This window comes from Mesoplodon bidens (genome assembly GCF_964165515.1).
Source record: "Mesoplodon bidens genome assembly, chromosome: 4".
NCBI lineage: Eukaryota > Metazoa > Chordata > Mammalia > Artiodactyla > Ziphiidae > Mesoplodon > Mesoplodon bidens.
The window spans coordinates 66,854,926-66,867,547 of record NC_138160.1 but is presented as its reverse complement, the minus strand read 5'-3'; the positions used below and the strand labels follow the sequence as shown (position 1 = coordinate 66,867,547).

The 12,622-nt window shown below is 41.1% G+C and overlaps 1 protein-coding gene across 4 annotated transcripts in view; it reads right to left on the bottom strand.

Moving 5' to 3' along the window:
* Window positions 1–8,996: 8,996 nt before the first annotated feature.
* ATG10 (autophagy related 10) overlaps window positions 8,997–12,622 on the bottom strand; it is a 234,428-nt gene continuing 230,802 nt past the window's right edge. For all 4 annotated transcript variants that reach the window (XM_081231548.1, XM_081231551.1, XM_081231549.1 and 1 more), the window contains one exon: window positions 8,997–12,409. In XM_081231548.1, the coding sequence (XP_081087674.1) occupies window positions 12,372–12,409 (38 nt within the window). In that variant the 3' untranslated portion in view covers window positions 8,997–12,371. The remainder of the gene's footprint in view (window positions 12,410–12,622) is intronic.

The window sequence follows — 12,622 nt, the reverse complement described above, 5'->3', positions numbered from 1 at the left end:
TCTCACTTTGTCCCAGCTTACTGTTCCCCCTCCCTGTGTCCTCAAGTCCATTCTCTATGTGTCTTTATTCCCGTTGTGCTTGTCTCCTGGGTACACCCAGGACGCCTCTGTCCTGTGACCACTGACCCATAAATCCACCACAGGTGCCTCAGACCCAAATGTTTGACCCTGATGTGAGTTGCCTCTGCCTCCTGTGTATTCCCTCCATCCCACCCCTTACTCCCCCACCATCTGTGAATGAAGCCCCTTCATTCTTGAATCCTTCTCGAAGTTCTAGGGAGGGAAATGAAGCACTAACGTTGGGTGCAAAATTTAAGCAAAATCCCAGCAGCTCTTTTTGGTAGAAATAGAAAAGCTAATTCTAAAATTTGTATGGAAAGGCAAAGGAACTGGAATAGCTAAAACAATATCAAAAACGAAGAATAAAGGTGGAGGGATCACAAACTGGTTTTAAGACAATTTGTAGCTATAGTAATCAAGAGGGTGTGGTGTCAAGAGGAGGGACAGACATCAATAAACTAGGAGACTAGAAACAGACTTACACAGGTATGACCAACTGCTATGTGACAGATACAAAAGTAATTGGGCGGACAGATACTTTTTTCAATAGATAGTGGGGACTTCAATTAGCAGAAAAATGGACTTCAACCTAAACTTCACCCCTTTTACAAAAATTAACTCAAAATGGATCATACATCAATATAAAAAGTAAAGCTGTAAAAATTATAGACAAAAACAACATCTTCATGACTTAGGGTTAGGTGAAGAGTTCTAAGAGATTACACCAAAAGCACGTTCCACAAAAAAAAAAGGATAAAGTGGTCTTCATCAAAATTAAAATCTTTTGTTCTGTGAAATACCTTGTCAAGAGGATGAAAAACTACAGACTGGGAGAAAATATTTGCAAGTCACATATCCAATAAAAGACTTGTATCCAAAATACACGAAGAACTCCCTAATCTCAAAAGTAAGAAAACGATCCTATTACAAAATGGACGAATGAACAAACATTTCACTGAAGAGATGACAAGCACATGAAAAGATGATTAACATCAGCCATTAGGAAAATGCAAATTAAAATCATAAGGAGATATCACTATACACCTAGCAAATGACTAAAATTAAAAATACAATACCAAGCACTGGAAAGATTGGAGCAACTGGATTGTTGGTGGGACTCTGAAATGGTAGTCACTCTAGAAAAGTTTGGCAGTTTCTTATAAAGTTAACATGCTTAGGATCCAGCAATTGCACTCCTGGGTAGTTATCTCACAGAAATGAAATGTCTGCCCACACAAAATCCTGTAAACAAATGTTCATGGCAACTGTATTTGTGACAGTCAAGAACTAGAAGCAACCTAAATGTCCTTCAGTGGGCAAATAAACTGTGGTTGCATCCATAAGTGAAATGCTACTCAGTCGTAAAAGACACTTGTTGCGTGCAACAATTTCTATGGATCTTAGTGGTATGCCAAGTACAGAAAGCCAATCCCAAAAGGTTACATATGTCTTGTATCATTTCATGTATATGAACTTCTTGAAATGACAAATTATAGCAATGGAGAAGAGATGGGTAGCTGCCAAGGATGAATGATGGGGATAGAGACAAACTATAAAAGAGTGGCAGGAGGGAGTGTCTTTGTGGTGATGGAACAGTCCTGTGTCCTGATTGTGGCGGTATTTACACAAATCAATACTTGTGATGGAATTTCATAGTCCCCAGAAAGTGCATATAAAAATTGATGAAATAAAGCAAGTTCTGTAGTTAATACTGTTGTAATGTCAATTTACTGGTTTTGAAAATATACTCTGGTTATCAAGTATGTTATTAAGGGGAAGTTGGGTGAAGTATACAAACTATACTGTTTTTGCAACTTCTTGTGAGTCTTAGTTACAAATTAAAAGGTTTAAAAATTGTGAATGGGGCTTCCCTGGTGGCGCAGTGGTTGGGAATCTGCCTGCCAATGCAGGGGGCACGGGTTCGAGCCCTGGTCTGGGAAGATCCCACGTGCCACGGAGCGGCTGGGCCCGTGAGCCACAACTGCTGAGCCTGCGCGTCTGGAGCCTGTGCTCCGCAACAAGAGAGGCCACGACAGTGAGAGGCCCGCGCACCATGATGAAGAGTGGCCCCCACTTGCCACAACTAGAGAAAGTCCTTGCACAGAAACGAAGACCCAACACAGCCAAAAATAAAAAAAATAAATAAATTTAAAAAAAAAAAAAAAAATTGTGAATGAGTAAATATTTAAATTCTGTGACCTCTTACATTTGCCTAGCAAACCCCAAACAAATCAGAAATTGTTAGTGCAGAAAGAATCTGGAGATCACTTAGTCCTGTGGTTCCCAAATCCAGAACGTCAGAGTCCCTAAGGCATTTGTTAGATTATACAAATACTCCTGATCTTCTGGAAAACAATCTTTACAGTATTGCTGGAAAAAATCTGTCTTATCAACAAGCTTTCAGGCAGTCTTTATGAAGCTATCCCCTTGCTTTCCGCACTTATGGTGATACTACTGCTCTATTCTGGCCACCTCATTTTATAAGTCAGAAGCCAAAAAAAGATAGCTCTTAAGTATTTTTGAAATAATTTGCCCAAGTAATTGGCACAGCTGAAACTAGAAAAAGAGTCTGTCCTCTAAATTAAACTGTTCCTGTAGGAGATGCACCTCATAGCAAAATAATAAACACTACCTTACAGGTGGCTCCTTAGTGAATTATGGCATACATAATGCTGGGTATTTAATAAGAGTTTTTGTTGTAAACTGTATTATGGAAATACACAATACCTCAACTATATGGGTTTTTCTCCTTTTATTTTTTGAGAGAGCTGAGAGACAGTTCTATTTTGACAGCTATGCAAATTTGAATGTATATCTTTGTATAGATGAAATTTCTGTGTTTCATTCCAGGTAAATGTCTGGATTTTGTTATAATAGTCATCTGTGGGTAACATAACTGGAGCCTGTTTCACGTTTGTCAAAGTAGCTAACATGTCTTTATTGATTTTACAAAGTTGAGAAAAGAGACTAAGGTCATAAATTACCATATTACAATAAAATTTTCACTAACAGCTGCTTGTATAATCTTTATTCTAACCTATAAAGTCTAAAATAAAATGGATCATCCAAGTATTAAGTCACATTTCTTATGATATTGTACTTGGGAGACTGCCTTGGCAGGATGTACTAAGCATTCTTAGTTTCTAGCACAATTTCTATCCGTATTATTTGGTAAAACGATGTTATATTTACTAGTATGTGAGGAAAAGAAGTGGACTTTTTAAAGCTTATTGTCATGGTATTGTCACCACAGGAGTTTTAGAGCAAAGTATTAAAACATTTAACAACTGAACGTTTTAGAGTGATCATTTGAGGGGACCCAGGAGTGACAGATAACCAACATTTCCAAATATGCACACAAACAATTGCCACTTCATTCAGACTGTCACTTAAGCCTTCAATATGTGGTGTGTATCTTCAAAATGAGGGAGCCACTCACATACAGCCCTTAGAACTTGAGCCAGGCTTGATGAACATCATTGACCTCCCTTGCTTCCCAGAGGATCTGAAGCTTTCAAACAGCAATTCTGACGATAAGGAGAGCTTTCCCTGTAGGAGGGAGAGGAGGAAATTGTGGCCCCCAATCACCCCTTCAGACCTTCCAGTCTGAGAAGTGTCAGCTTCCTCTGCAGGTCCTTACCAGTGATCTGCTTACTTGTGGTAATAAATTATTGACATGAATTGTCTAATCTACCCACAGTGTAGGAGTTTTTGTTTAAGTCTAGCTTTCTGAACCCCTTTGACTGTAGTTAATTAGAAGTCGAACAATGGATCATGTTACTTGGCTGGGTTACAAGTGTAGGACATGCTGAGCATACCCAAATTTTCAAATAAGATGAGGTTAGATGCTGATAAATATATTATAATGCTTTCTTACCTCTTTAACAACCAGTGAACGTTTAAACCTGTACAATAGGGGGCAGAGTGAGCCACATTTTAAATAACTCTTTTTTTATGTCAATCACAGCTGAGAACAGTTGAGGGAAATGTTACTTGTTGAAACACGTTTTGTCCATTAACACCTGCTTTGGAAACAATGACATGAAATAGATTGTCTTGTCATATCTTTCTCCCCCAACAGCTTGGTGAATTTGTTTATCCAGTTTATAAGAAGATATGTTTTCTCTATATAGCTTGACAGCTTCAGGTATTCTGTTTTTGTGTGTGTTTGCAGGTATGTTGGACCACACTGCCCCCCCCCCTTAGGTGCCTGATAGATTCCAGGTATTTCCTTAGAATTTTAATTCCAGTATATACAATAGTTGACTTTGTTCATTCTATATTTTACACATTTTCTTATGTTTATAATTAGGTAGTTTTTTTCCCGGTCACCATACCCCTTTTCCTCCTGCCCATGACATAACATAGATGTGTGTGTGTATATATGGGTGTGTGTGTGTGTGTGTGTGTGTGTGTATAATAGAAGAAAGCCATTTTGAACGATTTATTGACTAAGAGTCTTGATCTAGGATTATATTTTAGAGGGTCTAGGAACCTCCTGAAACTGTATGTAGAATTTTCTGATATAAATATGTACCTGTGCGTGTATGCATACACACACACACACACATACCCAACACATACATTTTTCTGGAAAAGGGATCTATATATTTTTCAGATTTTTGAATGGTTTCTTCCCAAGAAACCAGCTACTATTTAAATTTGTACATCAGTGAGCAGATTATTACATAATTATTACATAATTTTCCAATTTAATCACAGCTGAGAACAGTCGTGAGAAGTTGCCTGTGGTTTGACATCATTTATGAAATGTCCCCAGAGTGGTGAGGATCTGCGGATGCATGATCCAGGCTGCAGAACCTGCAACCTGCACATTTCACATACTGCTTTGACGGCACCAGCTAACCTAATTATGGAGTAGTGGGCCATTTTAGAGAAAAGTTTCACAGTGTCACTGGTAAATGCAGAATCAGAAATAGGGTATAAAGCCCCAACCTCAGGAATAAAAGCAGAGGGCAAAAACCCAAAGATGTTTTAACACCTAAGACTGAAGTAAAACTTGACACAATAGATCAAATAAAAAATGTGCAGTGTGAAAAATCAGGGTGTAAAACCATATACAGAATGATCCTAATTAAATATGTTTAACCACAACAAGAAAATATATCAAAAATTTAACTGTAGTATCCCTAGGTTATAAACACAAGTAAGTTTTAAATTTTCTCCTTCAAATTTTTCTGCGACTTCCAAATTATCTATAAAGACGAAAATCTTTTATTTTTTAGTGAATTTTTAGTTTTGCAGTCTCTGGATACATGTGTATACTGCATTAAAAAAGAGCCCAAGTCTTCTTTGATCACTTCCAGTCCAAGTTCCCACTCTCCACCTCTGAGGTAACCTCTCTTACAAGTTTTGTATGTCCTTCTAGACCACTTTAATGTTTTTAGGTACATGTACTGTATATGTACTACAGAAAATGTGTGGTATTAGTGTATTTTTTATATAAATAGTGGTAAGTGGCATGCATAGTTAGCATCTAGTTTTTGTTTTCTGTTTTAACTCAACATTCTATGAGAATTTCCTGTTTTTTTAATTTATTTATTTCATTTTATTTAGTTTTGGCTGTGTTGAGTCTGTTGCTGTGCGCGACACACACATGCTTTGTTGCTGTCGTGGTGAGCGGGGGCTACTCTTCGTTGCAGTGCGCGGGCCTCTCATTGCGGTGGCTTCTCTTATTGAGGAGCATGGGCTCTAGGTGTGTGGGCTCAGTAGTTGTGGCTCGCGGGCCCTAGAGCGCAGGCTCAGTAGTTGTGGCGCATGGGCTTAGCTGCTCCGCGGCATGTGGGATCCTCCAGGACTAGGGCTCAAACCTGTGTCCCCTGCATTGGCAGGTGGATTCTTAATCACTGCGCCACCAGGGAAGCCCTGAGAATTGCCTGTTTTGATACATGGAGATGAATTCACTCCCCTTAACTACTATACGCTACTATATTTTATTTAACCATCTCCCTCTCACTACGCAGGAAAGGGCTTGGGTATTCTCTCTCTGAACCTACTGAAGGAGGGGGCTATGGAAACCTCCTCCCACTCTGCTGCTGGTGGCAGGGGAAATGAGTCTTCTCAAAGGATAGAGGAGTGGGTGTCAGTTCCCAGGAGCAAAACAGGTCCAGCCCTTAGCGTCTGCAGAAAGGAAACCATGGGAGGCTTCCCCTGGGCTCAGTGATCACCCACATACACAAACATTCCACAGAGATCTATTGAGTACTACCAAGTGCCAGGCACCATACTAAACCCTGAAGATCTGGCATGCACGTGTAAATACCAATGCACCAACAGCTGTAGATATACTGAACTATAACTTCCTGTTAGCCTATCAGGGCATGCTTTGTTAAATCTCTGCTTCACTGTTATTACTAACAGTGATCTCTGGATATTTGAAAAGCTTTAAAGTAACCCAAGAAATCACCACCTAGCCATAAGTTTTATTTATTCTCATGTAAAGTTTATATGAATGTAGGAATACATGTGAGTTTCCAGTTTGTTTTTAATAATTTACAAAATGGGACTTGGTGATCTCTAAAATCACTTTTCAGCTCTAAGTCTGTACAAGATATTTGCAATAGGACTCTTTTACCACTAGGTGTCGCTATTGACAACACAAAAGTTAGACAAAAACAAGGGGTTTACATTACAGAACTGCTTTAAAGAACGTTAAGGAATTTAAGAATAAAAATGTGAAAGCACTTTTACAGACAAGCCCTATAAAAACCCAGAAGGGGCGCTTCCGGAACCTATGTGCATATCAAAGTAGCCCAGTTCCATGGGCATGCTAATAGTTAAGTACTCCCTATACCTTCCAGAACAACCTTTAGCAACTTACTGGTCAGCAGCATGAGAAGGGAATCAAAGGTCTTAGAATTGGAAGGGAGTTTATTTGCCTATTAGTTTTCAAATTTCTGCTCCCTGGAGTTAGAGATACGTTTACATCACAACCTAGTGCACACACACATACACACACACACACACACACACCATAGACACAGATTTTCTATGTCTGTGTTTCTACTTCTAGTTGAAATCAAAGTTTTACAAAACAATGATACCCTCACTATGTGCAATGCACTTTTTTCTATGTACTTGTGAACTAATAGAAAACATATATTGGTCTTTGCCCCAGTTCCTGGCAGAGCTCCTAAATGCCTTGGAATTTCCTGGGTGATAGGAGTGGCTTTTGTTCTAATGGGTTGACTCTTGGTGGGCTCCTGAATAGCTTCAGGATGGGAGCTGGTCGCCAGGAAGACCAAGCCCTGATTAAAAGCCTGGAACTTTCAGCGCCATCCCCCATCATCCGGGAAGGGGAGAAGGGTTATCAGTGGAGTTAATGATTGATCATGCCTATGTGATGCAGCCTCCATAAAAATTCCAAAAGTACGTGGTTCAGAGAGCCTCCAGGGTGGTGAACTCGTCTACATGCCAAGAGGGTGGTGCTCCCCAACTACAGGGGGACAGAAGTTCCTGCACTTGTGACCCTTCTGGACCTCACCTGTGCAGCTCTTCCTCTGTATCCTTTATCATATCCTTTATTATATAACAAACTGATAAGCATAAGTAAGTGTTTCCCTGAGTACTGTGAGTCATTCTAGCAAATTACTGGATCCAAGGAGGGGGTCATTGGAGCCCAGATTTATAGCTGGTCAGTTAGAAATACAGGTGACAATCTGGGACTTGCAAGTTGTATTTTAAGTGAGGCAGTCTTGTGGGACTGAACGCTTAACCTGGAGGATCTGATACTAACTTCAGGTAGGTGGTGTGAGAACTGAACTAAATTGTAGAAGACTTAGCTGGTGTTGCAGACTTGTCTGATGTGTGGAAAACCCATAACATCTAGTGTCAGATGTGCTGTATGATAGTATTGTGACAGTAAAGGAAACCCAGGGAATGCTTTTTCTAGACATATTCTATTTCATAAAAAAATACTGGTCATAATCCAATAAATTGATTTTACTTGATCTAATACCCTTCCTTCCATTTAATACATTAGGAAACAGAGGTTCAGAGAGGTGCAGTGACTTGCCCCAAATAACACAGTAAACCAGGAGTCAGACTTTTCAGGACACTGGCAGGTTTTGCTTTGAAAGGTGCTAGGCAAAATTCAAAAACTGTCCTTGACATACTCCCAGCCCTTTCTGCACTCCTGTTTCTTCTAAAGTTTGTGGGCCAGTGCCTGCTGGTGAAAAAACCAACAAAGTGTATGTGTGATTAGTCATTTTAAAAATACGAGTTCTTTCTGAAATACAAATATGATCACTTTAACTGTTCTACTTGAATTCCCTCAGCAGCTCTTTGTGGTTTTCAGGCCAAATACAAATCATCAGTGTGGCAATAAAGGCTCCTCCAGACCTGGCCCCAGTCCTGCTAGTCAGCCTCACTTTTTACAGCTTCCCCACATGCAACTTCAAGGTCTTTCCTTCCTCCATTCTTGGCCTGGCTAAATCCTAAGTTTTTCACAACTCTACTCACATTCCTCTTCTGTGACTCTTCCCTGGTGCTTGCTTTCCACACCTCCGCTACAGCACACGTCGTGCCATCCCCGAACCTTCTTCTTGTCTGTCTTCTCCACTGGACTGGGGCATTCGTATGAGCCGGGTCAGGGCTCTCGGTCTGCTTGCCCCTGCCACCCAGCCTAGGGCTCAGCACACAAGAGGAACTCAGTAAGTATCTGCCGAAATGAATCTTTGCATATTCTTACTCTCAGATTTTAATCCCCCCAAAACTCCAACTCACTGGAATATCAGCTCTCTGAATTATGTAAGAACTAGTTTTTGTTTTTTTTTTAACATCTTTATTGGAGTATAATTGCTTTACAATGGTGTGTTAGTTTCTGCTTTATAACAAAGTGAATCAGCTACACATATACATATATCTCCTCCCTCTGCGTCTCCCTCCCACCCTCCCTATCCCACCCCTCTAGGTGGTCACAAAGCACCGAGCTGATCTCCCCGTGCTATGCGGCTGCTTCCCACTAGCTATTTTACATTTGGTAGTGTATATATTATATGTCCATGCCACTCTCTCACTTCATCCCAGCTTACCCTTCCCCCTCCCCGTGTCCTCAAGTCCATTCTCTATGTCTGTGTCTTTATTCCTGTCCTGCCCCTAGGTTCTTCAGAACTTTTTTTTTTTAGATTCCATATATATGTGAAGAACTATTTTTGATAATGCAGATCTCCGTTTCCTAATATCTTGAGAGTATTAAGAAAAACTATACCTATCTTGGGAGAAATGGATGCAAAAACCCACTTCTGACTTTTTTTTCCTCCTTATCTTATACATATTGGGTGGGGGGTGGTAGTTTTATTTTTTTAACCTCCAGCTTGTAGGCTAGTACCTGAAGATCAGCACAGCCTCTGACCCTTCCATGGTTACTCAAAGAACTAGCCCACCCACTCGGGTCCCCAGACTGAGAGCTTTCCCTGGATCACTTAAGAGGGGCAGACAGCAACTCTTCCTGAATGTCACCTTAAAACATACCCACAAAAGTGGCTCACTAAGTTACTTACTATCCATCAAATCAGAGTGAAAAGGAGATAGTTAAATGCTTCTATGAATAAGTACAGGGATAACAAAGGGAGAGGTCCGACACGGCGGGGCTGTGGTGGTCAGAGATGGCTTTGTAAAGAGTGGATCACATAGAGCAGGTTGAGAATTGGGCAGAGAGATGGGGAGGGAAACACTTCCGGGTGAGAACCAGCATGAGCGACAGTCAGGCTGTGGGCAGAGAAGGCGCCCGACCAGGAGCCCATTCCCCTGGGGAGAAGTCAGGCCTGAAATGAGGTGGGAAGGAGCAGGCCTGTGCCTCGACGGCAGCAGGGCCGGTTACCCTCTCCCGCTGACTCCACGCGGCACTGTGTTAGTTATGCAGCGCATTCAGACTCACTATTTCGATCTCTGTGCCCTTGTTAGGTGAGTGGGATTGATATTAATGGACTTTTTAAAACAGAAGTGGTAACAGACTAAAGGAGATTAAGAAAATTAGCTCAAGCCACGCAGCTAGTAGCAAAACAACCTCACAGTCCAGCTCCCTAGACTTCTCCCAATTTCACAGACCCAAGAGTCAGGTGGGCCTCACAAGTCACATGGCTGAGCTTCCTCATGGTGCAGGTGAAGACTCTGAGGACAAAAGAGGTGAAATAGTTTTTCCAAGATCACACAAAAGTAGAGTTTAGGAGACTGACTTGTAGCAGCTTTAACCAGTCTTGTTCCTCACTGACGGGGCTTTGCATTGTATTGGCTGGAGAGGAAACCCCGAAGAAAAAAAATCCTCATGTTGCAGAGAAAGAACTGTTACTTTGACAAAACAAAATATTTTATAATTTTATGACAGTTGGGATAATAGTCTGTTATTTAACTGCATTCTTAAAAAATGGAAATTTTTATCAACCAAAAATTAAAAGTCTAAGTGAAAAAACTTCTGAAAAGAAACAGAGCTGCTCGAGGAGAAGCATCTGTCTGGGAAAGGTGGTCTCTACAACCTACAGGAGCTCTTCAGAACTTTGTTCTGCCACTGGTGAGTTTTTAGGTCTTCATCAATCAGGGAATTTAAAAAAATTAACTTAAAAAAAAGAAACTAGGGCTTTCCTGGTGGTGCAGTGGTTGAGAATCCACCTGCCAATGCAAGAGACATGGGTTCAAGCCCTGGTCTGGGAAGATCCCACATGCCATGGAGCAACTAAGCCCGTGTGCCACAACTACTGAGCCTGCGCTCTAGAGCCCACAAGCCACAACTACTGAGCCTGCACTCTAGAGCCCGCAAGCCACAACTACTGAGCCCACGTGCTGCAACTACTGAAGCCCCCCTGCCTAGAGCCCGTGCTCCGCAACAAGAGAAGCCACCGCAATGAGAAGCCCGCACACCGCAAAGAAGAGTAGCCCCCGCTCGTGGCAACTAGGGAAAGCCCACGCGCAGCAACGAAGACCCAACACAGCCAAAAATAAATAAATAAAATAAATACATTTATCAAAAAAAAAAAAAACTACACACTGCCCTCAAACTGACAGACTATCATCTCAGAATCTGTTCAAAAAGGATAACTAGTATTTCCAGACAAGTACATCATCCAGATGACACATTATTACAACTTTTTTTTTACCCTAGAAATGACATGGCTTGAGAAATGACTTGCTGAGAAATCTGTGTTTACATTAGGGAGAGTCGGGGGCGGGAGGTGGAAATCCCTTGCAGAAGCTGAAAAGATGTTAAGTGGTAAATACCAAAATGCCCAACAAGCATGTAAGCAGGCTCTCATCCCAGCAAGAATATGTGCAGCTCAGCGTTTTAAAATTTGCTTTTAGCTTTTCCAGCAGTTTGAATTAACCCTTTCTCTACTTCTGTTCCCTTCGTGAGAGTACAGCCCTTAACCTAGAGACTCACAGGGCTGTCGCGGTCCTCTGCTATTCGCCAGCAGATAATCCCCTCATCCTAACCGCTTCTCCAAAGTAGGCCGCCTCTCCAAATGCCTCCTAGACTTCCTTGCTATCCAGATTCTCGGGGCAAGGCCCGGGCAATGTTAGGCAGTAAGTCCATCTTGCAGGAGCTATGCACAGAATTGGAAAAGACCTACTGGTAGACCAAAGCAACACAAATAAATGCCACTCGAAAGGTACATCCAAACCAGAACTTCTTCAGGAGCATGTGCATCAGAATCACCCCAGAGGGGCTGTTCCAGCAGGTGGCCCCAGCGTCTGTAATTGTAAAAGATCCTCAAGTGACTCTAAAGTGCATCCCCCACTGACAGACACTAATCTAGATGCTCTAAAGAGTCAATTACGTTTTTCTCTTAGTTTAAGACCCTAGCAAGTTAAAATGAAAAACAAGACAGGCAACCCCAAACCAAAAATTCTATGGTTCATCTTAATATCTTACTGACTATTAAACTTATTGACAGCCTAGGTGAATGACAATCAAATATAAGAAAGGTGACCATTTAATGAATATTTGCATAATACTTTACCATATTTTCTCATACACTATGGCTCTCATGTGCTTCACACAGCAACCCTGTGAGGTAGCTTGTTATTCTCAAATTAAAGATGAATAGAATGAGTCTCAGAGACATGAGGGAACGACCTGGAAGTGCCCTGATGATGTCAGTATTTCTGTTACCAAATTAGATTCCTTTTTTGCTATTTATAGTGATTCGTGTCTTTGCAATGTTTCTTCTAAACATAGAGTACATCAGTTGCTGCAGACATTTGCTTCCAAGGGAAAAAAAATCCACGTCAAAATCTCGGTGATCTGAAATCTCACACCATATTGGTCCCATTAAAACCAGGGCCAGCCACGTAAACTCTCAGAGTCCTTCTAAGCTCTTTGGCTCAATAGAAGAATCTGAAGAACAAGAATAAAACAGAAGCCAAGAAAATAAAAGAAGGTTAACTGAGCAGTAAAGACTTGTTTCAAGACTATCAATTCTAAAATAAAACCACTCAGCTCTGTGGTTGGGTGAGTGTTATTATAGCAAAGTCAAAAGCTTCCTAAATGAGTGAGTGTTGATTGGTTGGAAAACTAAACAAACAAGTCAGAGCCCAGTCCGTTAAAGAT